Genomic DNA, 25,595 nt, shown 5'->3' with positions numbered 1-25,595 from the left:
GTAGGGCATGAAAAAAGGCTTTGAAATATGTACAATAAACTAACAACTGTTTTAGCCAAGTCAGAAATGCCTTTTTTTAACACCCTTTCCTCTCCTTTTTAGCCTCTTACCCTTGGTCCATTATTTATATAGATAATATGAGGCTTGGGTAATGAGTTATACAAGTCTTCTTCCTTCTTATGGACCGCTGTTGTTGTGCCTGACAGGAGACAATATCTATTAGTGAGTCTTGTAGACTTGCGTAATCTCCAGAGAAAGGAATATACAGTTTTTGAGAAAGTCTCCTATGCGTAACGGTAACTGTATTTTATGTTCAGATGGTAAACCCTGTGGAGCTCAAAGATGAAATGATAAACTTCATTTGGTTTTGTGTTACTTTCAGTCACATTTCTGTTCAAGTGGTAGTAGAGATAAGCGTTCAAACTTGCTGATGATTATATTAGTGTTTTTTGCATATGATGCACCCCACTCCCTCCCCTCCCCCCAAACCAAACAAAACAGAAAATAAACAAACAAACACTCCAAAGAGGTAAACCCATAGCTAAAAAAAACAAACTCAGCTCTCCTCCAGACCAGTCTGACAAGGGAATAAAGGCGTTTACCTCCATTTTACCTTCAAGCTTTTCTGTGCAATAATGGCAGGGACCTATTTATTTATTTATTTATTTTAGCAAAGACTGAAGTTCTCATATACATTCATGTCTCTGGGAATTGGGATTTTCAAAACAATCAGCAAAACATCCATGGGAGCTGGCAAACTGTGATCTGGAAATAACTGAGGAGCCTCTGAAATCCCAATAATGTAAACTTCTCAAAGAAGTGAATAATAAACCTCACAGAATCACAGAATCGTCTAGGTTGGAAGAGACCTCCAAGATCATCTAGTCCAACCTCAGCCCTAACACTAACAAGTCCTACACTAAACCACATCACTAAGGGCTACATCTAAACGTCTTTTAAAGACCTCCAGGGATGGTGACTCAACCACCTCCCTGGGCAGTCCATTCCAATGCCTAACAACCCTTTCAGTAAAGAAGTTCTTCCTAACATCCAACCTAAACCTCCCCTGGCGCAACTTTAGCCCATTCCCCCTCGTCCTGTCACCAGGCACGTGGGAGAATAGACCAACCCCCACCTCTCTACAGCCTCCTTTAAGGTACCTATAGAGAGCGATAAGGTCTCCCCTGAGCCTCCTCTTCTCCAGGCTGAACAACCCCGGCTCCCTCAACCGCTCCTCATAAGACTCGTTCTCCAGACCCCTCACCAGCTTCATTGCCCTTCTCTGGACTCTCTCAAGCACTCTTTCCAGCTTTTGTGCCCTACAGGTGGTTTCTGTGTTTGCTTACTAAAATGATCAACTGGGCAGTCAGCTTTAAAATAATACGGAAGATTTTCAAAATGGCCAGCAGTTTTGGAAAAAAAACACACCTTTAGCAGTGTGTTAGGATATTGCTGTTAAAAACAAACAAACAAACAAACAACAAAAAACACAACAAACTTGTCTGTAAATGATGGAGCATGAGCATTAGTCAAAAGTCAGCCTCATAAATATGACCTATGTTCTCTGGAACATTCCCTCCAGTGTAGAAAAAGATTAGGGGGACTGCTTCATCACAGGGCAACCACAGTTGTAAATTCATTGCATTAAAGGTACTTACAATATTATCAGTTCAGCAAATGTGTGTTTATCAAAGGTGTGTTTATAATAGGGTTAAAAAAATATATCTTTTTGATTAAAAAGAAATTGTTGACTTTTTTTTTTTAATGAGTAGTCTATCTTATCACAGAAGATGGATTTATTTTGATTTTTTTAAAAACAATATTTAATTTATCATTAAATTTATTTACTTTTGGCTACGGTTCCTAACTGGTATATTGCTACAGTCTTGTTTAGGGTTGAGATAGGGATGGCGAATTCTGGTCTTCCTTTTCACAGTGGTGGCACTGAACCTGAAAACTTGCTACTGTTTGCATTTGTGAAAAATACAGTTACACTTCAGTATGCTTTTTTTTGTTTGTTTGTTTGTGTTTTTTTTTTTTTCTTTAAAGACACTGAGTAGAAGTGACCTTTAAAAATTCCAGTTCTTCTGGTGTATGGAAATACATGCACAAAAAGTGCAAAGCACTTACTGGCTCTTCAGTCTAGAATGTAATGGGTAGAGCTCAGTGTATGTTTGTGGGCACGGTATACGGGCAAGAAGTACCACTGTTCAGCATTGCTGACTTGGTTGCATTGCTGCACTGGGATTGTTCTTGGAAATAATTCTTACCTTCAGACACATACATGCCTCAGACACATGTCATTTTACAATACATTTACCCGTATTTTCACTGAAACTCTTTTCTCACTTCACCACTACCTCAAGATACATAATTATGTTGGCTGCAGTGATTTCTTTTCTTGCACCTTCACCTTATGATACTGTGGAGATGCTACATTACTGCTTGTACTTCTTGTCTTACCCACTCACTGCTACTTGCAGTATATAACACCTGTTTCTTCTCTGCTCTATCTTCTTCTCTGCTATTACTTGAAGGATTTTCACCCCTCCTTCTTCGTTGCATTGTTTCAGTGTCAGTTTTCCTACTTTCCATTCTTCTACTCAGTGAAATTTCATCTCATTCCAGCAATACTAGTTTGGTGCTAAGAATTTGTCCTGTTCTTTTTTCTCTTTGGCTAATTATTTAGTTCTTCCATTTGGTAGTCACATCCTGGATCTCAGTGCTCTTAACTTTCTTATTTAAAACAACTCCCAAACACAATTTCTGTTTTCTTATCACTGACTTATTTCTTTCAGTGCTGGTCAATTGAATGCATTTCTTAACTTACCTGCTATCATTTCTCTGTGTCTCTGAAACACTTCGCGTTTTCTCTGGCTGTCACTTTGTGGTAGTTTTACTCACGTGGGAAGCTGAGCTCCACCACAACCACTCTCTCACTCCCCTTCCTCAAAGGGAAAGGGGGAGAAAATATGATGCAAAGGGTTCAATGTTTGAGATACGGACAGGGAGATCACTCAACAATTATCGTGACGGGCAAAACAGACTCAGCATAGGGAGATATAGTATGATTTATTGCCTATTACTAACAAGCTAGAGAAGTGAGAAACAAAGGAAAGTAACCAAAAACACCTTCACCCCATCCACCCTCTTCCACTTTCTCCCCCTGAGTGACACAGGGGAATAGGGCCTGCGATCAGTGTTATAGCACTTCGTCTCCACTGCTCCTTCTCAGCCACTCTTTTCCCCTGCTCCAATGTGGAGTCCCTCCCACGGGATGCCGTCCTTCCCAAACTGATCCTGCATGGGCTGCCCACAGGCAGCAGCTCTTCAAGAACTGCTCCCACATGGCTCCGTGCCACAGGGTCTATCCATCCCCCAGGAGCAAACTGCTCCAGCACGGGTCCCCCACGGGCGGGCGGCAGCTCCCCCCAGACCCCCTGCTCCTGCGTGGGCTCCTCTCCACGGGCTGCAGCTCCGGCCCGGGGCCTGCTCCTGTGGGGGCTCTCCATGGGCCGCAGCCTCCTCCAGGCCACATCCACCTGCTCCACGTGGGCTCCTCCACGGGCTGCAGCGTGGAGATCTGCTCCGTGTGGGACCCATGGGCTGCAGGGGGACAGCCTGCTCCACCAGGGGCCTCTCCACAGGCTGCAGGGGAACTGCTGCTCCAGCACCTGAAGCACTTCCGTACTTGCTGTCACTGACCTTGGGGTCTGCAGGGCTGGTTCTCACTCCTCACTCTCCCAGCTGCTGTTGTGCCACAGTTTTTTATTTTTTGTTTTACCCCCCCCCCCCCCCACCCCCCAAATATGCTCTCACAAAGGTGCAAACAACATCGCTTATTTGCTTGGCTCTGGCCAGCAGCAAGCCCCTTACCTGACATGGGGCAGCTTCTGGGTTCTTCTCACAGAGGCCACCACCCCTGCAGCCCCCTGCTACCAAAACCTTGCCACATAAACCCACTACACGCTTGCATTGATTTTCTCCTTCAGTTCTTCAAAATCCTCAACGACACCGTCCTTCTCTTCTACACTTTGGCTGCCTTATTCACCCACAGTAGTTGCATGTAATTTATACCTTTTGACAGAGCAGAAAACAATTTATGATGGAAAAGGTGACATGAGAAACGAGACAAGCAGCTGAAGACTTAACACAATTTGCCCATATAAATACACAGTTCTTGCAAAATTCTTTCTCCTTGCTCCCAGAATTAGGTAGGGAAGGAACACAGAAACATGGTGAAGTGCAAATTTTGAGTAAATGCAAAGATCTGGCTTTTTTTTTTTTTTAATTAATTTGCAGTCAGCCTCGCAATATAACTATAATTTAATCAGATAAAAAAAAAAAAATCACCTGAATAACCTTCCTGGAGGAACTTTGTGATCCTAACCTAAGAATTAGGAGGGATGTGTGATTATGATTTCTTTTAACGAAACATGTGCTTCTATTTGCAGTTTTACGGGAACCCTATACAGTCCGTGTGGAGGACCAGAAAGCCATGAGAGGCAATGTAGCAGTGTTCAAGTGCATTATCCCCTCCTCTGTGGAGGCATACATCACTGTTGTCTCATGGGAGAAAGACACAGTCTCGCTTGTCTCAGGTAGGCTTTTATGGCTTTCTTTGCCACTTGGCAATGGCAGCTGTGGTTGCTGGTTTTTTTTTTTTTTTTCTCTTCCAAAAATGCCTAATGTTTGCTTTGAATCAATTATAGCTGAATGGTGTGTCATCTTTGCAGTAACATATTTCACATTAGTGTTGCTGCATCCTTATGATTGTGTGTGACATGAAGGTTTTAGACAGCCCTACTTGTTCTAGCATGCTTGAGGGGGAAATAACATGTTTTTTGTTTTTATGCCAGACATAAAATCAGCTTCCTGGTACTGTAGCAATAGGTTTATGTTTTAACTTTGATAAGGAACCCCCACTACATGCCAAATAAATTTTAGTGTCATAAAACGTGTTTAGTTGTAAATGTTTTTCAGTAGTAATGTTGATTAAAGAAATTCTGAGTCTAAAGTTTGTTTATGTTTAAATGTGGTATGTAATCGGTATTCATACTTTCATGACATTTTTATCTCAAGTATCTTCATAGGTAACACTGGGGTCTTAGGCACATTGCAAACTGGGCTGTAAGCCAAACACATTGAAGTGAAACAATCTATTCTAAAAGTTATATGTATTAATCTATTTACTGCCAATTTGAGGTATTGCTTAGGAAGTACAGGGATTTCAAGCAGGGAATATCCAGCATTTTAAAACATAAACATTTTAAGAAATTAATAAAAGACTGTATATATACATTAAAAATATTTTTAGTATGTTACATATCTAAATTATATATTACACACAGTGCTTCTGTTGGTATACATACAAATGATTTACATGTGCAGGAATTTGAAATATATTGTTCCAGGGTAGTGGAGAACAGGAAAAATAGTTTAAGTTAAATGTTGCTACAGAGGATGTTTAAGAGTGTGTTTGTGTTTATGATCCTACAATGTGGGGAAATGTTTTTTCACTTCTCAGCAAATTAATAATATTTCCTTTCTGGCAAAAGTGACATTGATGGAAATATTTATGTTTTTATATGACTCATGTTCTAGTATTTATTTCTCTTGGTAGTTTATTGATTTCTTACATAAGCATTTTTTGGTTGTTTTTTAATATTCCAAATAGCTCTCTAAAGATTTGGTAGCTATGCAAGTGCAAGATAATTCATGATCAGTTGTCCTATATTACTGCCACGTTGTTTAAGCTTGGTAAATCTACATTGTTACGTTCCTTTTTGGTCTGGCATGTTATTTTCATCACTGGGCAACAGACATGAACGTGTCTCCACAAACAGGTTTTTAATATCTGGACTGTAGGACTCACCAGTGGAACAACTCAACCAATATAATAAGGTTGTAGTGAATATAGTAATGAGCTGTCTATTATTCTGCTTATAAAAATATAGAACTGTGATTAAGGTTATCTAATCCAACAGTGGATGGATGTGTCTCCTTTGCTTTATCTTAAAATAGGCTGATAGAAGGTTCATACACATCTGTCCGTAAGAGAATTGATTGACAGAAAGAATATGAATACCTACATAGTTAACTACTTTAAGATTTTTTTTAATGTCTATTCATTTTATATTACAAGAAAACATGAATATTTTCTCTTCAGGAATAAGGAGTAGGGCACACAGGTCTCTGTAACCACTACTTTAGGGAAGAAAGTGTGACATTTCTGCAGACCATCATGACTGCTTTGTTAAGATAATTTCATTCTGGTTAGTCTATCTTGATTTTTTCCTTCAGACTTCTGGGGGATAAAAGTGCATTAGAACGTTTAACTACATAGACTGACATTTCTGATTCTGGTTGACTAGGCTACAATCATTAAAAATCTATTACAATTTTCAACACTTAAAAACAGTTTCTAATTATCTCACCATCCCTTACTTTGACAGTTAGAAATCTAAATAAGGATAAAATAAAATTCATTAAAACCAATGATATTAAAAATATCTGTTTAACATATTGGATCACATCACATAAAAGATTTAGTTTTAGAGATGAAATCCCAGGTTAGATTACAGGTTGATGCTATCTGTTGTGCAAGGGCAAAAGTGAGACAGGAAAACATTGCTCCAGTTTAACCAAAATGACTGTAAGATTTGTTTGTTTACCACTTACACTCTTTAAATGCAGCTTAATAGTGACAGCATTTAAAAACCAGAGCCCAAGTGTTTTATTAAAAAATAAAAATAAAATTGCCTTGAGTTTTACTCGTAATCAATTTTGCAATAATCTGGCCATGAACTCAAATGGTAGATATTGATCAAGCATGTCTTCTCAGAATGTCAGTGCTGATGAATAAGATGCAAGATGTAACACAGCTATTGAGCCATTTTCATATGCATGCTTATACAATCATTATCAGCATGTTTTTTGTTTGTTTTTTATTTATTTCCCAGTGGGGAAGCTCCTTATCTGAGTGGTTTAACAGAGAAACTTTTCTTCTGAAAGGTCTTAGTCCCAATGCAATACTTCCAAGTATAATTTAGAGAAAATATTTCATATACCTGAATATTTGTAGCCCCATTCTGACTGCTAGGGTAGAAAAATTTGTGGGAAAGATACTTTTGAAACAGAATCTTTTCTTTCAGCTGTTATTTACTGTTTTAGATATCATTCGTCTTTCTATGCAAATTGAACATTTTAAAGAAAAAAAAAAGGAAAGTTTTTACTTCTCTACTGTTAAAAAGATCTACCTTTTGCAAAGAGCATTTTTAGATGCATATTCTTTGATTAAGAGTCCTTTTTTTTTTCCCCCTCCCTGTTGCAGAACTGGACATATGGGTATATCTGCTTTTGTTCTGTAATTCTTAGTTATCAGAAGAGAGCACAGTGAAGTCCACAGTAATCAAAGTATGTAATAAATATCTGGGCAAAAACATCTTCTGTTTCCTGGTTGCAATTGTATGTCATGCCTTCAGGTTACTGTAAAGTAATTGGGGGTTGAAACTTACTAAGACATATTGCTACAGCATTTCCAAGGAGTGACCAGATAGGTCAGGCTCCTTGTTCAATAAAAGGTGCCTACTTCTGAAGCTAGTAATATTGAATTCCATGAATTTTCCACGCAAAAGAACAGCTGTGGACTAAAAAGTTTTGCATCTGCCAGAGAAACAGCCAGATAGTTGAGGTTTTGATCCTTCCTTTTGTCTTGCAATATGACAGTCAATCTGAGGCTAAAAAGCATTTTCAGATGAATCTATTCTGGGAAAAAAATGCAAAACCTCAACTCCCAACAATACACAGAAATATTTTCATACTATAAAGATCCATTTTGAATAGTATTTGTTAGATGAAATATTCAGCCATCTCTGCTAGACACAGCTGTATTGCACGCTCTCACGATAGACACAGATAAGAACAGCAACAGACCTTTGCAGTTATAAGTCCACTACAAATGCATGAAATATATCTAATTTGCCCATCTGCGTCTCCTAGAAAAAGGAATCAGACTTTCCAGTGGTGCGTGTCATGCCTAGCAATCTCTAAAATGCTGGCAAAATAGAAGGACCAACAGCAATTTTGAGAAGTCTTTGTGGATGTGCAAAGTGCATGTTGTCACTGTACAAAGCTCTGCAGCTGTATCTTCAGAATATTTTTTCAAGAAGATGCTTCTTGTCTGAAGAGTTGTATATTGTCAGTTGACTTGAAACTGAGTCTGAAATTCATATGAATTATAAATAGTGTAATGATGTGCAGTTTTCTGCCTTGTATTTGCATCAGTCACCAGCTCTTATGCATTTTCATTAGATGATACTAAACATAAAAGCTTAAATAATCCTCTAATGTTGTATGACTGATAGCTGCATACAGCTTGCTTAAAGGTCAAGTTTCCTTTCCTTCTCATTGCTCTCCTTTACAAACTATTCCCACAGAAAGAGACTTCTGGAATCAGCTTTGTGTTGACCTTGTAACCATTGAAAACAGCATAGGCCCTGCAGGACCAAAGGATGCAATGAAGTACGTTTTTGCAGGCTACAGCTGTAAAAACGAGGAATGATAGTGTAGAAATGTGTCATGGGTGCAGACTGTGCTCCTGCTGCTGTTGAGCAACTGCGAGGCAGGTGGGAGACTAGTGCTTGGCTTGTATTTGTTCTTCACACACAAAGTAGCGAAGCTGGACTAGAGGGGAAGGCAAAGACATAATAACTGCTGATTCTACTCTGTGTGGGTGAAAGCAAAGAGCAGAGTCCGTTCATGTGTTAATTAGCCCCAGAGAGAGCAAAGGATGGGTGTGGTTGTAGGGGAAAGAAGACAGAAAGGGATTATTAAAAATAAAGGTCAGTAGAAAGGATCAGCAAAGAGACAGAAAAGAGGAGAATGAAGAACAGATGGAAACAAAGAGAAAGGCTGAAGATTAAATTTTGGTCTGTGACTACATACTGTATTTTCTTTATGGATGCCTCCTATCCTGGTGCTGATAACTATGAGGCATTTTCCAAGTATCTGAATACCTTAGTGCCACGAGCAGGATCATGAATAGGTTCATGCCCTGACCTTTCTGAATTCCTATTTTCCTGTCTAATGACATACCTTGCGAGAATCTGTCCGATATAGATAGAATGCGACTGCTTTAAAAAGGCAGAAAAGAAGAGAGACAGATAATAACAACTGTGCACAATGGCATATTTAAATTTGTCCAGAAAGAATAGCAGCTCGAATGAAAGGTGTGTAAGCATGAATGGAACACAGCTCCCTGAAGGGCTTTGACTGACATGCAGATGACGGCCGATGAGCCTTTCAGACAGCACATTTTACTTGGGCCAGAAATTAGACACAGTGGACCACAGTTTGAGAAGTGTCACTGATGTACAATGACCTACATTTGATGTAATGAATTACATTATTTATTTACACACCATTCCTCAAGTCTTGTCTTTAAAAGGCTCAGAGGCTGTTGGATCTCTTTCCGCACAGAGGGCTTTTCCGAACTGCTGCGGTTGACAGCAAGCAGTGTATGTTTGCCAGTAGTTATCACGTGGCGGCATCTGAAATGCAGCACTGCAGTTTTTGTTTATGCTGGGGTTTGGAAATTACAACACTGATTCTGTTTACATAGAGTGATCACTTTTTTTTTTTTTTTCAGCCATGAGGTTTGTACATAGAGGGGAAAAAGAAATCTCTTTATAGAGAGTGGTCCTGTGTGCAGAGACCCGTGCTCAGAATTAGATTATTGCTGATGATCACACTGGTTAAGTCCAGCCATTTGATTGAGGCTGTGCCTAGTAGAGATGAGATGTGATCTTTCTTGTTTTGGTTTGATGTCAGGGCTTAAACATGGTTGCCAAACAACAAGCATTCAGCAGACACTCAATGTATGCCACTGACTGCTTTTAGATGCAAGCTTTTTTCTCGGTCCAGGTGCAGTTGGATGAAGTGTGATTTTTTACACTTTGGCAATGTATATAAAACAAAAAAGTTCTGAGCGTAAACTACCTTCTATCAGAAAGATGGCAATGGGATTTAAACCTGCTATTCAAAATTGTGATAGGGCAGAAAATTAAGCAGTCAGACTCCTACACCTACTGAACATCCTTGACTCCCTGGAAAGATAATGTGTGTAGTTTTCAGCAATGCTCAGGTCAGACTGTAGTTTTGCTCTTGCAGTAATGTGTTTTTTAAGCTTCTTGAAGAAGTGTAAAGTGCACATACCCATCCCTAAAGACAATATGCAGCTTCCTCACTTTCTCTTTCAACAAAGCTGATTTCCTATGGGACCTTGGAAAAAGTCATTTGCTACATTATTTAAGAAATGTCTCGTTACCTTCATTTTTCCTAAGAGCACCATTCTTTTAAGATTAGACTATTTCAGAATCCTAGAAAGTGGAGACAGTAAAAACTTAGCACTTCCTGGTTGTGCAAACATTTTAATGCTTTGCTTTGACTCACTGTATACCAGGGTTGTAAGGCAATGTGCCTCAGCTCTTCATTGGAGGACCTTTCTTCTAGCTACTCTGCAGCATATGGTCCATTGCTTCCTGAGATATTACGCTGGAGTATTTTGATCAGACTAGTCATTCTAAAATTAGGTCAGAGGGATAAATAGGATTGGATGCAAGGGGTTCCATGGCTTTGTGGGAGGTAGATGTTCAGAGTGGCTTGGAGGGATGAAGACGGACAGCATCTGACTCACATGTCATAGACTAGTATTTTGATAGCACAGAAGAAGGTAGGTGATAAGACTGTAGGCAAAGGAGTGTGCATTTTACTGGCACAGGGAAGCATACATGTGAAATTGAATTGTTAATGTCAGAGACACTGTTGTCCTCAGAGAAGGAACTTGCGGATCTTCTTTGGCATGACTGGATGTCGTGGCTGCTCTGAGGGTATAGAACATCAGTGGCTATTTGTGAGAGACTGAGGAGAAAACAGTACCTCAATGTGGTATCTTATTGCCTAAATTGCTGAAAGCTGAAATTTGTTTTGTCTCACTCCAGCCAGCATATTTAATACTAGTAGGTTTTGCAATTAGTAACAGTATTACTGGCATTTCAGTAACAAAGCGTGTCTAGGGGGACAAGTATGTTGTAATCTTTTTTTCATCTGTTTTGGATGGCCCTCTACTTCCATCAGTTGGAGGTATCCTGTCCTTCTATTCACTTTAAAAACAAACAAATAAAAAAATAAAATACATCCAACATCCCCTCAATCCTCTTTCTCTATTTTTTCTCAACCGTCTATTTTTTTTTCTCTGCTTACTCAGTTATGAAGCATGAAATCTTGATTGGATTCAGGCCCCCTTCAGAATTACATCTTGTGCTCTTGTGAATTAATTGAAAAGAGAGGGCGAGAGGGGAGGTTTTAACTCTGCTTTCTTTGTTAGGGCTTCAAATATTTGGATATGGTTTCTTGATATACATTTCTATCTCTCTCTCCATCCATATCCATGAGTGTGTCTATGTGTATACACCCACATATATAGATACCTATCATGGATCTCTACAGGCCTAAGAGTCTGTTGGACCATGCAAAACATTATTACATGTAATGCCCTAACTGTTCTGTTTTACCGCCTTGTTATTGATGTTGCCAGTCATGAAGAGGTTTCTTTCAGCATGGTTGAATTCAGTGGCACAGTTAGTCTCTCACTGGAACTATCTGTTGTATGATCTTACCTCCAAATGTACTTAAAGTTTCATTCATTTTAATGGGGTGAATCCCATTTTATCATCTGGCCAGACTTTTCTAGCCTCAGTTCCTGAAATATTAATTCTCTTTGGGGTTTCTAAAACCTTTAAATAAATATGGGCTGCACTTTAATTAATGTGGTGTTTACCAAATCTTTATTAAAGGTGAAATCAGAGCAGACTGACTGCTAACCTTCATAGGGGTTCACTCAACAATTTTCTGTTTTGCCTTTATTCTTTGTTCACAACTCTTAAGGCAGGTTTTGGTTTACACAATTTTCCTGAATATTTGAAGCAATATACGTATCAACTTGGTCTGATATGCAGGATTTTTTTTGTGTGATATTTAGACAGCAAGACCTAGTGCTATCAAACTTCACAGCAATGGGCAAGGAACAGTAATATATGTGGGTGATATATATGCTTATATATATGCTTTTTTATTTTATTTTATTTAGTAGTGGTCATAGCATTGTTTTCTTCTTTATAATCTGCTTTGCTAGTAGCTTGTGATCTTGTCACCTTGAATGGTAACAGATAAATAGATGACCAAATTAAGTGCTGTACGGTTGGGGTTTCCCAACAAAATCCTATCTAACCTGAGCAAACAGCCAATGAGCTCTGACAGTTTCGATGTGAGGGGACAAAATCGATGCATGAGATTCATTTTAATGAGTGCATGCCTTACTGCCCAGGACGCATTATACCATACAGCCTATGATACTGATCTGTATTATTGTTGTTTTTAATGCATCAAGGAGACTCCTAACAAGTGACATCTGTAAGAAACAAAAATAGACACTTGTACTAGCTAACTGATTTCCAGTAAAATATCGTTGTACAGTATGATGTTTTCACTGTGGATAAGCCTGCAAATTTTTAGAGCTGTAGATAGCCATGCAGATGCTCATTTGGTTTGTCTTCCCCAATGAGAGCAAATTTATATCTGAAAGTGACATCAGCGTTCCATCTCTGCTGTTTCACCTGGGTTGTTAAATTGTAGAGGCATATTTTAATACCAGTATGTATGTTTTCTCTTCAGACAAAGTTTATGATGAAGACCAGGAAATATTTTAGTTAGAATCAAGTGAATTTTTACTGTCTGTGATCTGATAGGTGAGCTCAGGCTGTGTGGAACATGCTCTGCTCTGATGCAGCAAGGTGGTGGATCCAAAGGCTAAATATTTTTTGAAGTAAGCAGTGGCTGTACCAAAATTTCTTTGGTTTTCTAGAAAACTTAAAGCTAGTGAATTTCTTACAAAAGTCAGAATACAGAAGAAGAGAGATTGAACTGCTTAGATATTCTTTTTCCCCAACAAAATTGCACTGAAATTGCTATTAGGTATTGTTTTTCATGGCAAAAAAAATAGTCTCTCAGTTTGCTAGTTCATGTTTTTTTGGTTTGAAATAAACTCTCCATGTTTTTACCATGCATTCAAACACTGTTTATGTTGAATGAGTCAAAATGTTTACTGCAGGCCACGGAGACCAACGTGATGCCATGCTTTCAGCTGGTGAAGGAGTGTGATCTGCACAGACCTGTCAACAAAAGCAGGTCAGCAGGATTGAGCAAGAAAAAAAAATCAATAAATCTTTGAATTAATCATGCAGCTGCCAGAGAGAATTATGGGTGCATGGAATGAAGGAAGCAGGTATATATCTATGGCAACTATACTCTCCTGCCTTATTGTATCCTTTTCTTTTTTTTTTTTTTACACCTGTGAAAGTTTTCTCCCCTCTACCTCCATCGGAGTGGTCCTGTCTTTATTCTGATACCATCATGGAATACTCACCACTCATTTTAAAGTGACTAATTCAATATGGATTACAAAAAGCCCTTACTGTTCTCTCTCTTCACTGCCACTTTTCTCTCTGACTTTTGTGTGCACTCAATATGAATTAATACAGGAATTTCACCTCCACATAAAACTAAGATTGCACATCTTGTGCAGTGAAGTAGACCAAAAACAACTGCTGCTTCAGTGAACAGAGGAGTTAAAAATTCATGCCCATGCTTCTGATGTCTCAGGTGAGTGGCCATCCTCCTTGAGCCCTTCTGCAGCAGCATGGTGGTGGCTGAGTCCTGACCGAGATGGGCCTAAACCCATGGGCCAGGTCCCTCATCCTAGGGCTAGGCACCTCTGTCTCACAGGGAGCCGTGGCCAATAGACATCATTACCAAAACAGAACATTTCAAACCCTGATCTCTGAAGCTGGGCCACAGCTGGATGCAATCATGAAGAACTAAAAGCAGCTCAGGAGGGAGCAACCTGACACCAGGGACGTGCTGGGGAGGACTGTAAGGTATTATGAATTAGGAGGTGCATCCTCTTGGTATATCTTTGTGGCTTCAGCTCTAAGCTTGGGTTTCATTCTCTCTTTCTATGAAGAATTTATCCTTCATTGTGGTGCCCTGGAGGGACTCTTCTAATATAGCTTCCCCATGCAAAACTTCATTTTACTGCTGCCCTGCTTCTGGGTCTGGTAGTGAGGAAGGCTGGTGAAATTAATGCTCCAGTGTCTTTAAATCCTTACCTGCTCTAAAGACAATGCTCTCCTGTCCCTCCTCTGTGCACAGCCAAAATCTCCAGCTGCAGAACTTGGTCGTGCACCACCACAAGGATATCTTCTTGGCTGTCTGCCCAGGGATCAAGTCTGTCTCTCTTCCATCTGGGGAATAGCCTAGTACTGGATGCTCACTTTCACTGCAAATTCAAATTCATTTTCCTCTTTTATCCATAGCTTTCTTTTCAAATAGATTGTGATATTCATAAAATCCCCAAGAACAATTACCCTGCTACTTCTGGAAGGTCAGGGCAGCTCTGTGCAGGGATTATATATTCCTGCAGGGAAAACAGAGCTGACATACAGCGTTCTTTTTTTTTTTTTTTTCCCCTCCAATTTCATGCCTAGTTTTTTTTTTTTCCTAAATGTTTTTCCACTTTCTCCATTAAAAGAGAGCACCAAATTCCTGACACACTCAGAAAATACATTTGAGTACAGCTGTGGATCTGATTTTTTAATTTTTGAACTAAGAAAGAGACAGATTATAATTTTTTGGGGGACAGAGGAATTTTTAATGCCCTTCCTTTGTAAAACGTCCTCCCCAACTGCATCTAGTTAAATATTATTGTCTAATAAACAGACATTTTACTTTAAAGAGACATAACCCATAGAAAAGTAACATATTTTCTCCTGGAATAGATATATATCTATATATTTTTCTTTTTTTTTGCCTTTTTTTTTTTCTGCAAGCGATCAAGTGATCCTACAGGCACTAACTGGGTGATAATGATGGAAAAATATTTCTCTCTGCTTTTTGGACTTGCATTTGTTTTGAGCATGTAAGAATGTTTTGTCTGTACTGAGGACTGAGAGTACTCCATTTTCTCTTCTGATCTATTACAGTTTTTTACACAACATGGAGGAGAAAAACATTTATTTAAAATTAGAGAATATTTCTAACATGTAAAAGAAGAAAAAAAGGCATGAACTGAAATGCTGAAATTCACTTCTGGAAATATATAGCTATATTGTCAGTAAAACTGATCTCTTAAATGTATGAAATAAGGTGCAGTTTTTTTGTTTTATTTTGTTTTTAAGGATACAACTAAACAGAAATATTCCATATGAAGAAATATTGATTATAGTTACTGTGTTCTGAAAGCAAATCACTTCTGTAGATTGTTTCAGTGAAATTTCAGTGCAATTGTCCCAGCAAGTGTAACAATCTTTGTATTTATGCACAATATAATTTAAAATATTTTGAGATCTTATTGTATTTTTCTGAAATATTTTGCAATTTGTTCTAAATTATAACAAAATAACTCAGCAACTGCTGACGTGAGTGGACAGGTCAGGAAAAAAAATATTGGGAAAAAACAGCCCCTCTCAATATATTCTATTGTATTTAAATGCATACACCTTGTGGAAGAATCCAGTGAAATAAGGGGATTAATGTAATTCTTTTTACTCACATAAATGTTTTTTGAATGCATAAATATACTGAATATCTTGAAATCTTTTTTTGCTGAAAACAAAACATGGATTTTCTCGGAAAAGCACTTAGAGCAAGAGAATCAAAACTGTTCTTTTCAAAGTGGATGTTTGTTACTTGCAAAAAAAAAAAAAAGACAATTTTAGCGATGGAAAGCAAAAGTGTACCTATAAATAGGAAGTGTTTGGATACTGTATGCTGTGCCACAGCACTTTTATAGAATGAGTGAGAAAAAGAGAATCCCTCTAAGCCCCTCTAAATGTCAATTCCCAAAAAAGACTTCGTGAGTTGCTGTATGCATTTTCAGAAGGGATTTAAGAAGTTATTTACTAGATTTTGGTTTCTTTCTCTTTCACATGTAGTCTTTGTTTCTTTGTTGCATGAGCTTTGTTTGTTGATAGTACTTTGCATCTCTCTTTTTTTTTTTTTTTTAAGTGTTAAAAAAATTAGATATCACAAGGCCTGTAGAAAATCAGAAAAGCTTGTATTTCTGCCTGCTTTGGAATCTCTTCCCTTATGAGAAATTCAAAATCCCTTTAAGTTAATTCAATTTCTAAGCCTCATTTTGCGTAAAGGGAAATTAAAAACCAAAGAAGCTTCAAGATTTCCTGTTACTCATGGAGGCTGTCATGAAAGCTTGGGCAGGCTCTCCTAAGCAAAGTTCTTTACTTGGGCCCATGCTTTCTGTTTCTTCCCAAGCGCTGTAACAGCAAAAGGTACGGATTAAGTGTGAAGGCGTTTTTTAGGAACATGTGGTACTTTGGTGGCAATATCTTATATTCCCATGAATAAATCCAGTACCACATGTCCTCAGTGCTTCAGATTTATGGAGCTCTTATTACCTTGGACTGGAGCAGCCTGTGTGAGGACCTGGAAGATGAAGCTCGGTGGGAGAGGTGGGTTTGGAAAGCATTGCTTAGAAAAGTAGTCAGCTGAAAGATGATGAGTTTCCCTTTGCTGTGTCATTTTCATTTAGATTTATGTTCTTATTACATTTGATACCTAAGGATAAGTTGTTGTAAGGAAACCACAGGAACATTGGACCATAATTTGTCCATTGGACCATACATTTGTCAAATGTATGTATATTTAAACTCTGTGCAGTTTTAATCAATGAAAATTATTTGCATTTAGAATCAGAAATATCTTCCTCTTTCCTGTCTTAAAGAAGATTTTCCTTCCTTCCTTCCTTCCTCTTCACATAATTTTTGTAGAAGAAAAAAGAATCTCAGGACAAAAAATTCCCATGATTTTTGTTTGATTGCTTTGTTTTGTTATCAATTATAGCAGTGTTACTTTTTTTTTTTTTGATCATTTTGTTTTGTTTGTTTGTTTTTGATGTGCTGCTTATTTTTCACTTTTTTTTTTTTTTTTATGAATTTCTGCTTTGGAAAAGGAGTATTGAATATTTTGGATTAATTTAAGTAAAACATGGATGCTAACAGACTCCATAACATTCATGTAGATTACTTTCTTTGAAACAAAATTGCCAGAACTCAGAAAAATTTTGTGTGTAACCACTAAACTGCACCATTTATCTCAGCTGCTTTTCTTAAATAAAATCAATGCTATTTTTGCATTTCCCTAATGGGAACCTATTAAGCTAAGTACACAGGCATTTTTAACCTCAGACACATTGCAGGGGCAAGTCAGTACTGGATTCAATCCAGCATATTAATGAGGAGCATTGCAATATATGATCCTGTGTCTGGGCAGCTTGGCTTCTGGATTTAGAAGCACTTTGTTGATGTGTTGTGTCATGTCAAGATGCCAATCTAGAGGATAATTTAAACTCTTCCATCTCTAATACTCTAACAGGTATCTCTTTGCCTGCTTGACTGTTGTTCAGAATACTTTTAATGCTTCTGTTCAGAATTCTTGTCTTCTGGAGTTCACAGATGGCCATAAAAAATAAATTCTGGTTTGAAGCTTGACTTCACATGATTTCAGTTTGAACTATGAATGATCTATTAGGCCACTGTACATTTATGGCCTTTAAAGTCAATAAGGATGGGAACTGCAAAACAGTTTAGGAAAGACTGGCTGTAGGAATGTATACTATGTGAATTGAAAGGAGAGGGAAACTAGAAGAGCAGAGGAAGGAAAAGTGGTTTATATTCATTCTGATTTGGGAAGTGTATATTTGCTTGTTTTTAAGAACAAGGAATAGATACAGATTAGAATAGAACAGTAGTAAAATGTGTAGGAGAGATCAAAACCAACAGTCTGCAAGCAAAAATAAGGCTCCTTTCCCTTCTCGCACTGCAACAGGTATCTTCGTAGCTTTATATAATGTTGCCCTAGAAAGACTAGGAAGAGACTGAGGAGAAAGCAATTAGGCCAGGTCTCAGCATAACCAGCTGCTTCTCACACTTAGTCCAAATGTATCCATCTGTTCCCAGGAGAGAATGTTTCTTCCTCTTTCTAAAACAACAGGGAGAGGTCAAAACGTGACTGCTGTGGCCTGGAGGATCTTAGAATTGAGGCAGACAAGGGTTTTTTTTGGTTGAAAAACTTTGAGAATTTTCATGATTAACATTTCATGTTTTTATATATATATATATAATCCCCACCTCCTATTTCTCCCCTCTTCCACAAAGCCTTACACTTTTTTTGCTAGCATAAAAGTGTGAATTTAAACAGACATTTTAGTGGCGTCTCCTCCACTTCCTTACCCCTCCAAACTAAGGACATTTTAAGAAATTGCATGATGTCTGCAAATAGGAAGTGAGGATTTGTAAAGGAAGAAGGATGAGGAGAAAAAAAACAGTATACATATTCTGTTGCATTCAGTAACTGAAAGTTGAATGGAGAAGTTGGGACAAAATCAACAGTTATCTCTCTATCTGGTTGTGTTGTGGCTGGGAGATAGACAGCTACGTTGGGGAACAACACTGGATAGGGGCTGAGCAGAGCTTTCTGTGAGTTATTTCCTTTACTGATCTCTGGCAGCCCTATTCTATTGTTTTATGTGTCAGTTTGTGCTTTTTGGGTTTAATTATTTGGGAAATCTTTGACTTCTACATCTATTTTACAAATCTTAGGCAAAGTGATTAGGGTGTAATCTCCAATCAAGTATGTGAAGGAAAAGAAGGAACTAAACATGAGTTTCTGTTCTATTTTTTTGGCAAAATTTCATCCAAAGTGACCAGCATACCTCTATTTAAACACTTCAAAAATAATAAAATTCAGTTTAAAAAATGCTGAAACTAGTACATCCCCTAAAATACTTAAACAGCATAGACTCAAGCAGTTGAATAATGAGCTGTACTATGCACTTAAAAAAGCTGATTCAGAGCTTTATTTCTTGTTGTTCTGTTGAATCATCAAGTTTCATCAATAGGGCTTAAATTGATAAAGTATTTTGGTTTGATCTTCCTTTAGTCATTATGACCCCTATCACTCGGAGATAGTTTATAACGCTATTACTGCTATTCATTAGCAGGCATTGAAAATCATCATTTGCACTTATGGGGAAAGGGGTTCAACATTAAGAAATATGCCAGACACTCATGTGAAGCCCTATCTGTTGATCACTGTAAACCAATAACCATCACGGTGGCCTATAAAGCAGTTTCCAATTATTGCTCCTCTGTGCACTTCTTCAAGCATAACACTCCCAAATCCTTCAGAGAGGACACAGAAGTTTGTCCATTTTTTCTCCAAAAGGTGTCTTCAGCTGCCTCCTGGCATCTGGAGGTTTGGCCCTTGGAAATGTCAGGCTCCAAAGAAGAAACTGAATAGCCTTATATAGGCACAAGGAGTACCTAGGACTTGGGCCTTGTGATGGATTATTTTCTGGTTTATCTTTAGTTGGGCAAATTTTGGTTCTTGCAGGTAGGGGCTGAGGTGACAGCAAAGAGCATGCCCTCAAGATGTTTAGGCTCTGCTTTGTAGGCCTAGAACATGACAAATTATAGGATTTGCATTCAGATTTGTCACCTTGGATGGTGTCACCTTGGAGGGATGTTAAACTTGAATATGGGGATAATTTATGGATGGTAACATAGCATTTATACTGCGTCTTTCAGAAGGGTGAACCACCCTTGGAGGAGTGCTCAGCTGTGACAGAGCCTTTCCTGAGCTCCTACAACAATACCGGGCAGGGGTGGAAAAGGGGAGCAGAGCTGTACATGGTTCAGCATCTGTTGCAGTTGGCTGCTTCCTTCCCACTATCAAGTTTTATAACTTTTTCTTATTCCAGTGTTAGATGGAGTCACATTTGTAGATACCAAGTAAATTGTTTTGAAGAAACATTTTCATTGCTTTCTTGCTGGCGGGTTCAGCTGAAGCTTGCATCTCTGAACATCTGTCTAAACTTTGGGAAATGCCTTTATAATATGGAGAGCAAAGCAGTGGAGTAAATTTTAGTGAAGATATTTGCCAGTGTTAACAATAGAAGGGCCTATTGGCTGAAGAGTCCTGAAATGTAGCAGCTGTAGCTCAAAATAAGCAGCAGCTATCATGGCCCTCAAGTGGCCTGTGTTAGTCAAAATGTAGATGTTCTTCTGCCTAAGTGGTAGGGTAGATCAGCCCTGTCAGATATATTCACCGATGTTATTTTCCACGTCTGTTTTTCTTGGGCCCTTGTCAAGATCCAGTATAACTGGTATATATAACTGGTATGTATAACTGATCCAGTATAACAAACTCTCATGCTGCATGAGTGTTGCATGAGCAGTCTCAGATGCCTCTGTGCATGGGTTCTCATGTAATAGCAGTGGGCATGACTCAGTTTTTCTAATAATAAGCAAGCCTCTTTTTTTGATTTTCTGTAATTAAAAGGGTGACTGTAAAGTTACTTTAGAACACTTAAGAAAGACAAAAAGCAGTCAGCCCCTTTCCCCCTCTCTCTTGGACAACAGTGCAGAATAGTCCTTGGATGTATAAACCGTTGAATTGGCAGAAACATGGAAATGCTGTTATGATAAATCACAAGTATCCTTCAGTGGCTCAAAGGATATTAAAATGTCATAGTGAAGCAAATCAACATTCTCATTCTTTACTCTTGTCTTTGAGGATACACTTTGGAAACAATGGGAAAAAAACCAGATAATTATGTCTAGGAATTAGGGGAACCTAAATATTGCTGTACAGCAGTGAACGATTAACAATATTTATCTCTCACATAAGGCTTTACACTTTTCATATATAAATCTCTTCCTGTGCAGTAAGTAGTAATTCAGTAAGCGCTATCTCTATTCTGCATATATAAAAACAGACAGTACATGAGCATGGGATAAATATCTGATCTGTCTCAAAGCTTTCGCTAGATTTAAAGTTCTGTACTTCAGCATCTTCTTGGCCCCACACTGGGCAAACTTCAGGCCACATTTTCACAATGTTTCTCATGGTAAGTTGGTGTTTTCTGTTTGACTCCTTCGATTTTGACTTTTTGAGACTTTGCTCTGAATAGAGTTATTGAATCATTAAGGTTGGAAAAGACTTTCAAGATCATCTAGTCCAACCATCACCCTACTACCAATGTCACCCACTAAACCATGTCCCTAAGCACCAAATCCAACCTTTCCTTGAACACCCCCAGGGATGGTGACTCCACCACTTCCCTTGACAACCCATTCCAATGCCTGACTACTTTCTGAGAAGAAATGCCTCCAAATTTCTAACCTAAAACTAAACCTAAAAGGCAGGCAAATTAAGGAAAAGTAAAGAGGATATGCTATTTTTTGCCTTTTATTTATTTTACATGAATAACGTCAAACTAAATTTCAAGGATTTGTGAACATTGTGGAAGAATCTTGCACTCTTTGAGAGAGATTTTCTCAGCACTGTACTCTCTAAAGATGAATAAGCACTGGTTTCTGATAGCTCCTTTTGTCTGTAGCCAAAGGCCTTTTTTACTAAGGTTTAGTAGACTGGCAGAGAAACTTAAAGCCATTTAAAGTATTTGAAATTGGACTTTTGGCAAGAAGCTTTTCCTCACACACTTATTTTTTTTAACGCTTATAATTTCAGAAATGATCTAGAAAAATATTATTTTAAAATAAGATATAAAAGAGTAACTTACAGTCTAACAAATATCAACCACCCTCACAGGAAAGAAATTTTTCCTGACATCTAACCTGAACCTCCCCTGGCACAGGTTTGTGCTGTTCCCATGCGTCCTGTCATTGGTGACCAGGGAGCAGAGGCTAATGCCTCCCTCTCCACTTTCCCTCTTCAGAAAGTTGCAGAGAGCAATGAGGTCACTTCTTGGTCTCTTCTTCTCCAGACTGGACAGCTCAAGCGTTGCCAAGTGTCAGCCTCTCCTCACATGACATGCCTTCCAGCCCTTTTACCAAATTAGTTGCCCTTCTCTGGACACATTCAAGGACCTTAATGACCTTTCTGTATTGTGGAGCCCAGAGCTGCACACAATATTCAAGGTGATGCCACACCAATGCTAAACATAGTGGGAGAATCACCTCTTTTGGCTGGCTGGCTAGCTATGCTGTCTTAAATGCATCAAAATGCGGTTTGTCATCTCATTGACAGGCGACGGTACTGGCTCGTGTTGATCCTGCTTTCAAGCAGCACCCCTAGATCTCTTTCTGCTGAGCTGCTCTCTTAGATGTGGAGTAGGAAAAAGAGAAAGACAAGTTCAGCGATGTGGGCCTGAACTGAATGGTAGGCAGGTTATTCCTCAAGTAATGCTGCCAGTGCTTGCACATGGGAAGTCACAAATGACACTGTAGTTGCTTTAACTGTAGGTTTCGTATTACCATTGTTTGGTAAAGCTTTTAAAGAAACTTTGCTGATGTCAGTTAGGGAACTTGACATTTTTATCTAATTGTTTCTGATCTAGAAGATATAATTGCCTTGATTTCACACCTATTTTCCAAAAATGTTGTGACTAGACAAGATCATAAAAAGCACTATAACACCTGTTGACAGAGCTGATTATGACTCTGAAAACAATGGAAAGTAAGTACCTTAGTATGTGTCAGAGGTCACTGAAAAAGCATATTCAAGGCTGCTGATGTAAAGGAGCTAGATATTCTGCTATCTGTGGATGTTTTGAAGAGCAAGCTGCTCTTTAATGGGATCCTCTTTTCATTGGACTGTCACCATTGACTGCTCTGTTATCTGTTCAATTATTATACGTTTCAAAAAATATGACTTGTTCTGAAAAATGATAGTTAAAAAAAACTGAAATGATGAAAGTTTGGAAAAATGTTGTAGCTGTTACACAATATGCTAGCTGACTTTCCTATTAAGAACCAAAGCAGCTTTTGTAGAGGGCCTATTTTATGCAAAGGCATACTTCTTTTCTTTTGCCTCAAAGGATGGATAATTTCTATTTTAAAAGGAAAGGATACACTTGACCTCCATAATCGTTTTGTGTTGGAAAGGCTGAATCACCCAGGTTTAGAACTGCTACTACCACTTCCTCTTCTACAAATGTGTGCATGCCTTTTTACAGAATATGCTGTATTGTAGTTTGTGCACAACCAGACTTCACGTTGTAAGGAAAATTTGCATTAGTTTCATACAAGGGGGAAAAAGAGGGCAGACAAGAACAATAGATTATGTGTACTGAACATTGCAGTGACACATGACAGTACCTGAAGCGGTACTGAACTGGTGCAATGTCATGCTAATATAACCTTGATGAACTCTGTGTAGTCTCCTTAATGAAAATATCATATATTTTTTCCTGAATAGAAGTCATGAATTTTTTTTTGTTTTTGTTTTTAATTTCATCAAAAAGATGCATTATAAAACTTCCATTTGTTTTAAAACTGTGGCTATTGATCAGTGTGGAAATGAATAGTGACCTCATTTTGCAAAGTTTCTCAATAATCTTCTTGTGTAACGAAAATATTTCCAGCAGTATTCTTTTCCTGCGGTTAAGCACAGGGTCTTGTATTATTGTTTGCTGCAGAATACTGATGTAGACAAGTCAGTCTCTAAGCTTCAGCAAATGAGACAGTTGCCTAGGGCAGAGACTGCCAAAAGGGGCTAAATGTCCTTGGCCACTCTCTCCATTTTCCCACTGCATGGGAGAGTCTTGGGGGGTGTTCACAACAGCCTTCACTTCACCAGTATGTCTAGCACCAGGTATGTGCAATGCAAATTTTTGCTTTTTGTAATGTAACATAAAAGTGACCACTCCAGGTGCTCTTGTATGACGGGATGGTCTGGATCATGGATGGTCTAGACCACGAAAGAAATTGCTATGGACATTTTATTCTCTCCAAAGTCTCATAAGTATTATCTTCTGTAGTTCCTCTGGCAATCCTGTATTTCTTTGTCCTGCCTTTAAGGAGCAAACGCAGCATGCTGCTGCATCTCTGAGCTCAGCAACGGTCTGCCCTTTGGGAAGGGAGCTGTTGTATTGCTCTCTGCTGTGCAGGCCTTGAGAAAAATTACCTAGCGTTCTGTACTAAAGATTGAGTGCCATGGGGCTGTGACCTATGCTTGTGTGTATATAGGTAAAGGGAAGGCAGAGGAGAGAGAGATGAATAGCATTCCTATTAATTGCTCCTGCTCCTCTTTGCTGAAAAATGTCTTTTTGGAGAGATGGTTCAGCAGTGGGTGACTGCAGCAGAATATGAATGGGGACTATATGGTCTTTATGCTACCCTTTGTAAATGGATTATTGCCTTGTGGCTGTGGTTTACTGTCACTAGCATGATCAGCTTGTAAGCAGAAGGTTGTGCCTTCCAAGCAGTTTCCTAAAAATGGAAAATCTCTCTTGTGTATGCATATTTAAAAGGGAGATACTGCTTTTATTATGCAGACAGAACACATATAAAGGTAGACGAGGGCTCCATATAACACGGTTATCTTTGAATTTTCTTTCAAACAAAGCAAGCAAGATTGGGAGCATATTTCTGTGTGGAGATTAGAGAAATGTGTGTCTCATCTAATGATAAGCAAAGGACATCTGGTTATACCATCCATCAGTCTATTGCCTAGAGCAACAGATATTCAAGTTTGACATCTCTCTCTTTTGGGAGGGGGAGGAAGGAGAGGAGAGACTGTTTTCTCAAAATACAGGAGCTGAAGTTGTTGGCTTCTTGTGAGGTTTTCCCCAAAATTATTTCTAGTTGCATTTGCTGTGTTCACTGCTTGTGAACACTACTTAAATAGATGATCATGTAATACATCCCAAAAGATTATATTAAAATAATTTGAACATTAAGAAGGTTAGAACATTATTTTTAAATATTTTTCTTGCTTTAAATTACAGAGGATTCTTTACTTGAGAAATTCCTTTTTTTTTTTTTTTTTTGTTAATGTTCCAAAAATATCCTAAAAGATAAAAACATTTTATTTAGGCTTAAATATATTGGAAGTGCTCCTCTAAATTTCAACATGGGTCAGTGGATACTGATTGACCTTACTAAAATCAAGAAGAAACTTTTCCTACATGGTGATGTACAGCTGGAGCTAGTGTCAAGTACGTGATGTTTGTGAGTCACTGCCTTGAACATAGCTCCTCTCTGGGCCGTTAATAATGAGGCAAGGGTATGGCAATGTATAAAATTGGTTGTGTTGAGTTTTATGGAAGGTTGAATCAGAAATGGATATCATTAGTTTTAAGAGATTTTCTTATGAATTTTTAGTGTAAAAGCATGTCTGCACACATTGAAGAAAATTTTCAGTTGAATCTAAAATCTTCAATGCCAAGCCAGTTCTGTTCATGACAGAAACATTTCTGCAGGTCTCCGTGTTGACAGATAACTCATTTATTTCAGGTAAAATTTGTTTTCTGTCTGCCTATATCTTGGTGGAAATGGCAAATACAAGTTTGTACTTGTGCATTTAATAGAACTGAATATGGCAATGACTGATCTGATACTTTAGTAATAGATAAAATGAATCTGTAACTAGGGTTTTTATTGCAAGGGTGTGAATAATTGAATTTCTGTTCTGTTTGGCTACAAAACTAAATAACATAA

At 38.3% G+C, this 25,595-nt stretch overlaps 2 protein-coding genes across 5 annotated transcripts in view; one reads left to right on the top strand and one right to left on the bottom strand.

Moving 5' to 3' along the window:
- Positions 1-25,595, top strand: part of DSCAM (DS cell adhesion molecule) — a 473,116-nt gene that overhangs the window by 74,521 nt on the left and 373,000 nt on the right. For all 4 annotated transcript variants that reach the window (XR_013945106.1, XR_013945107.1, XM_080576586.1 and 1 more), the window contains exon 3: positions 4,455-4,601. Coding sequence is in view for 2 of the 4 variants with exons in the window: in XM_080576586.1 (XP_080432712.1) it covers positions 4,455-4,601 (147 nt within the window). In the remaining 2 variants the exon portion in view is untranslated. The remainder of the gene's footprint in view (positions 1-4,454; positions 4,602-25,595) is intronic.
- The window catches only part of LOC308188083 (uncharacterized protein), a 40,920-nt gene continuing 28,496 nt past the window's right edge, over positions 13,172-25,595 (bottom strand). The window contains exon 2 of the mRNA XM_080576722.1: positions 13,172-25,595. This exon is cut by the window's right edge and continues 20,109 nt beyond it. The gene's annotated coding sequence lies outside the window, so the exon portion shown is untranslated.

Source organism: Anser brachyrhynchus (assembly GCF_964034855.1).
Source record: "Anser brachyrhynchus genome assembly, chromosome: 1".
Taxonomy (NCBI): domain Eukaryota; kingdom Metazoa; phylum Chordata; class Aves; order Anseriformes; family Anatidae; genus Anser; species Anser brachyrhynchus.
The sequence above is the reverse complement of the archived record's forward strand: the minus strand, read 5'-3'. Positions and strand labels throughout refer to the sequence as shown.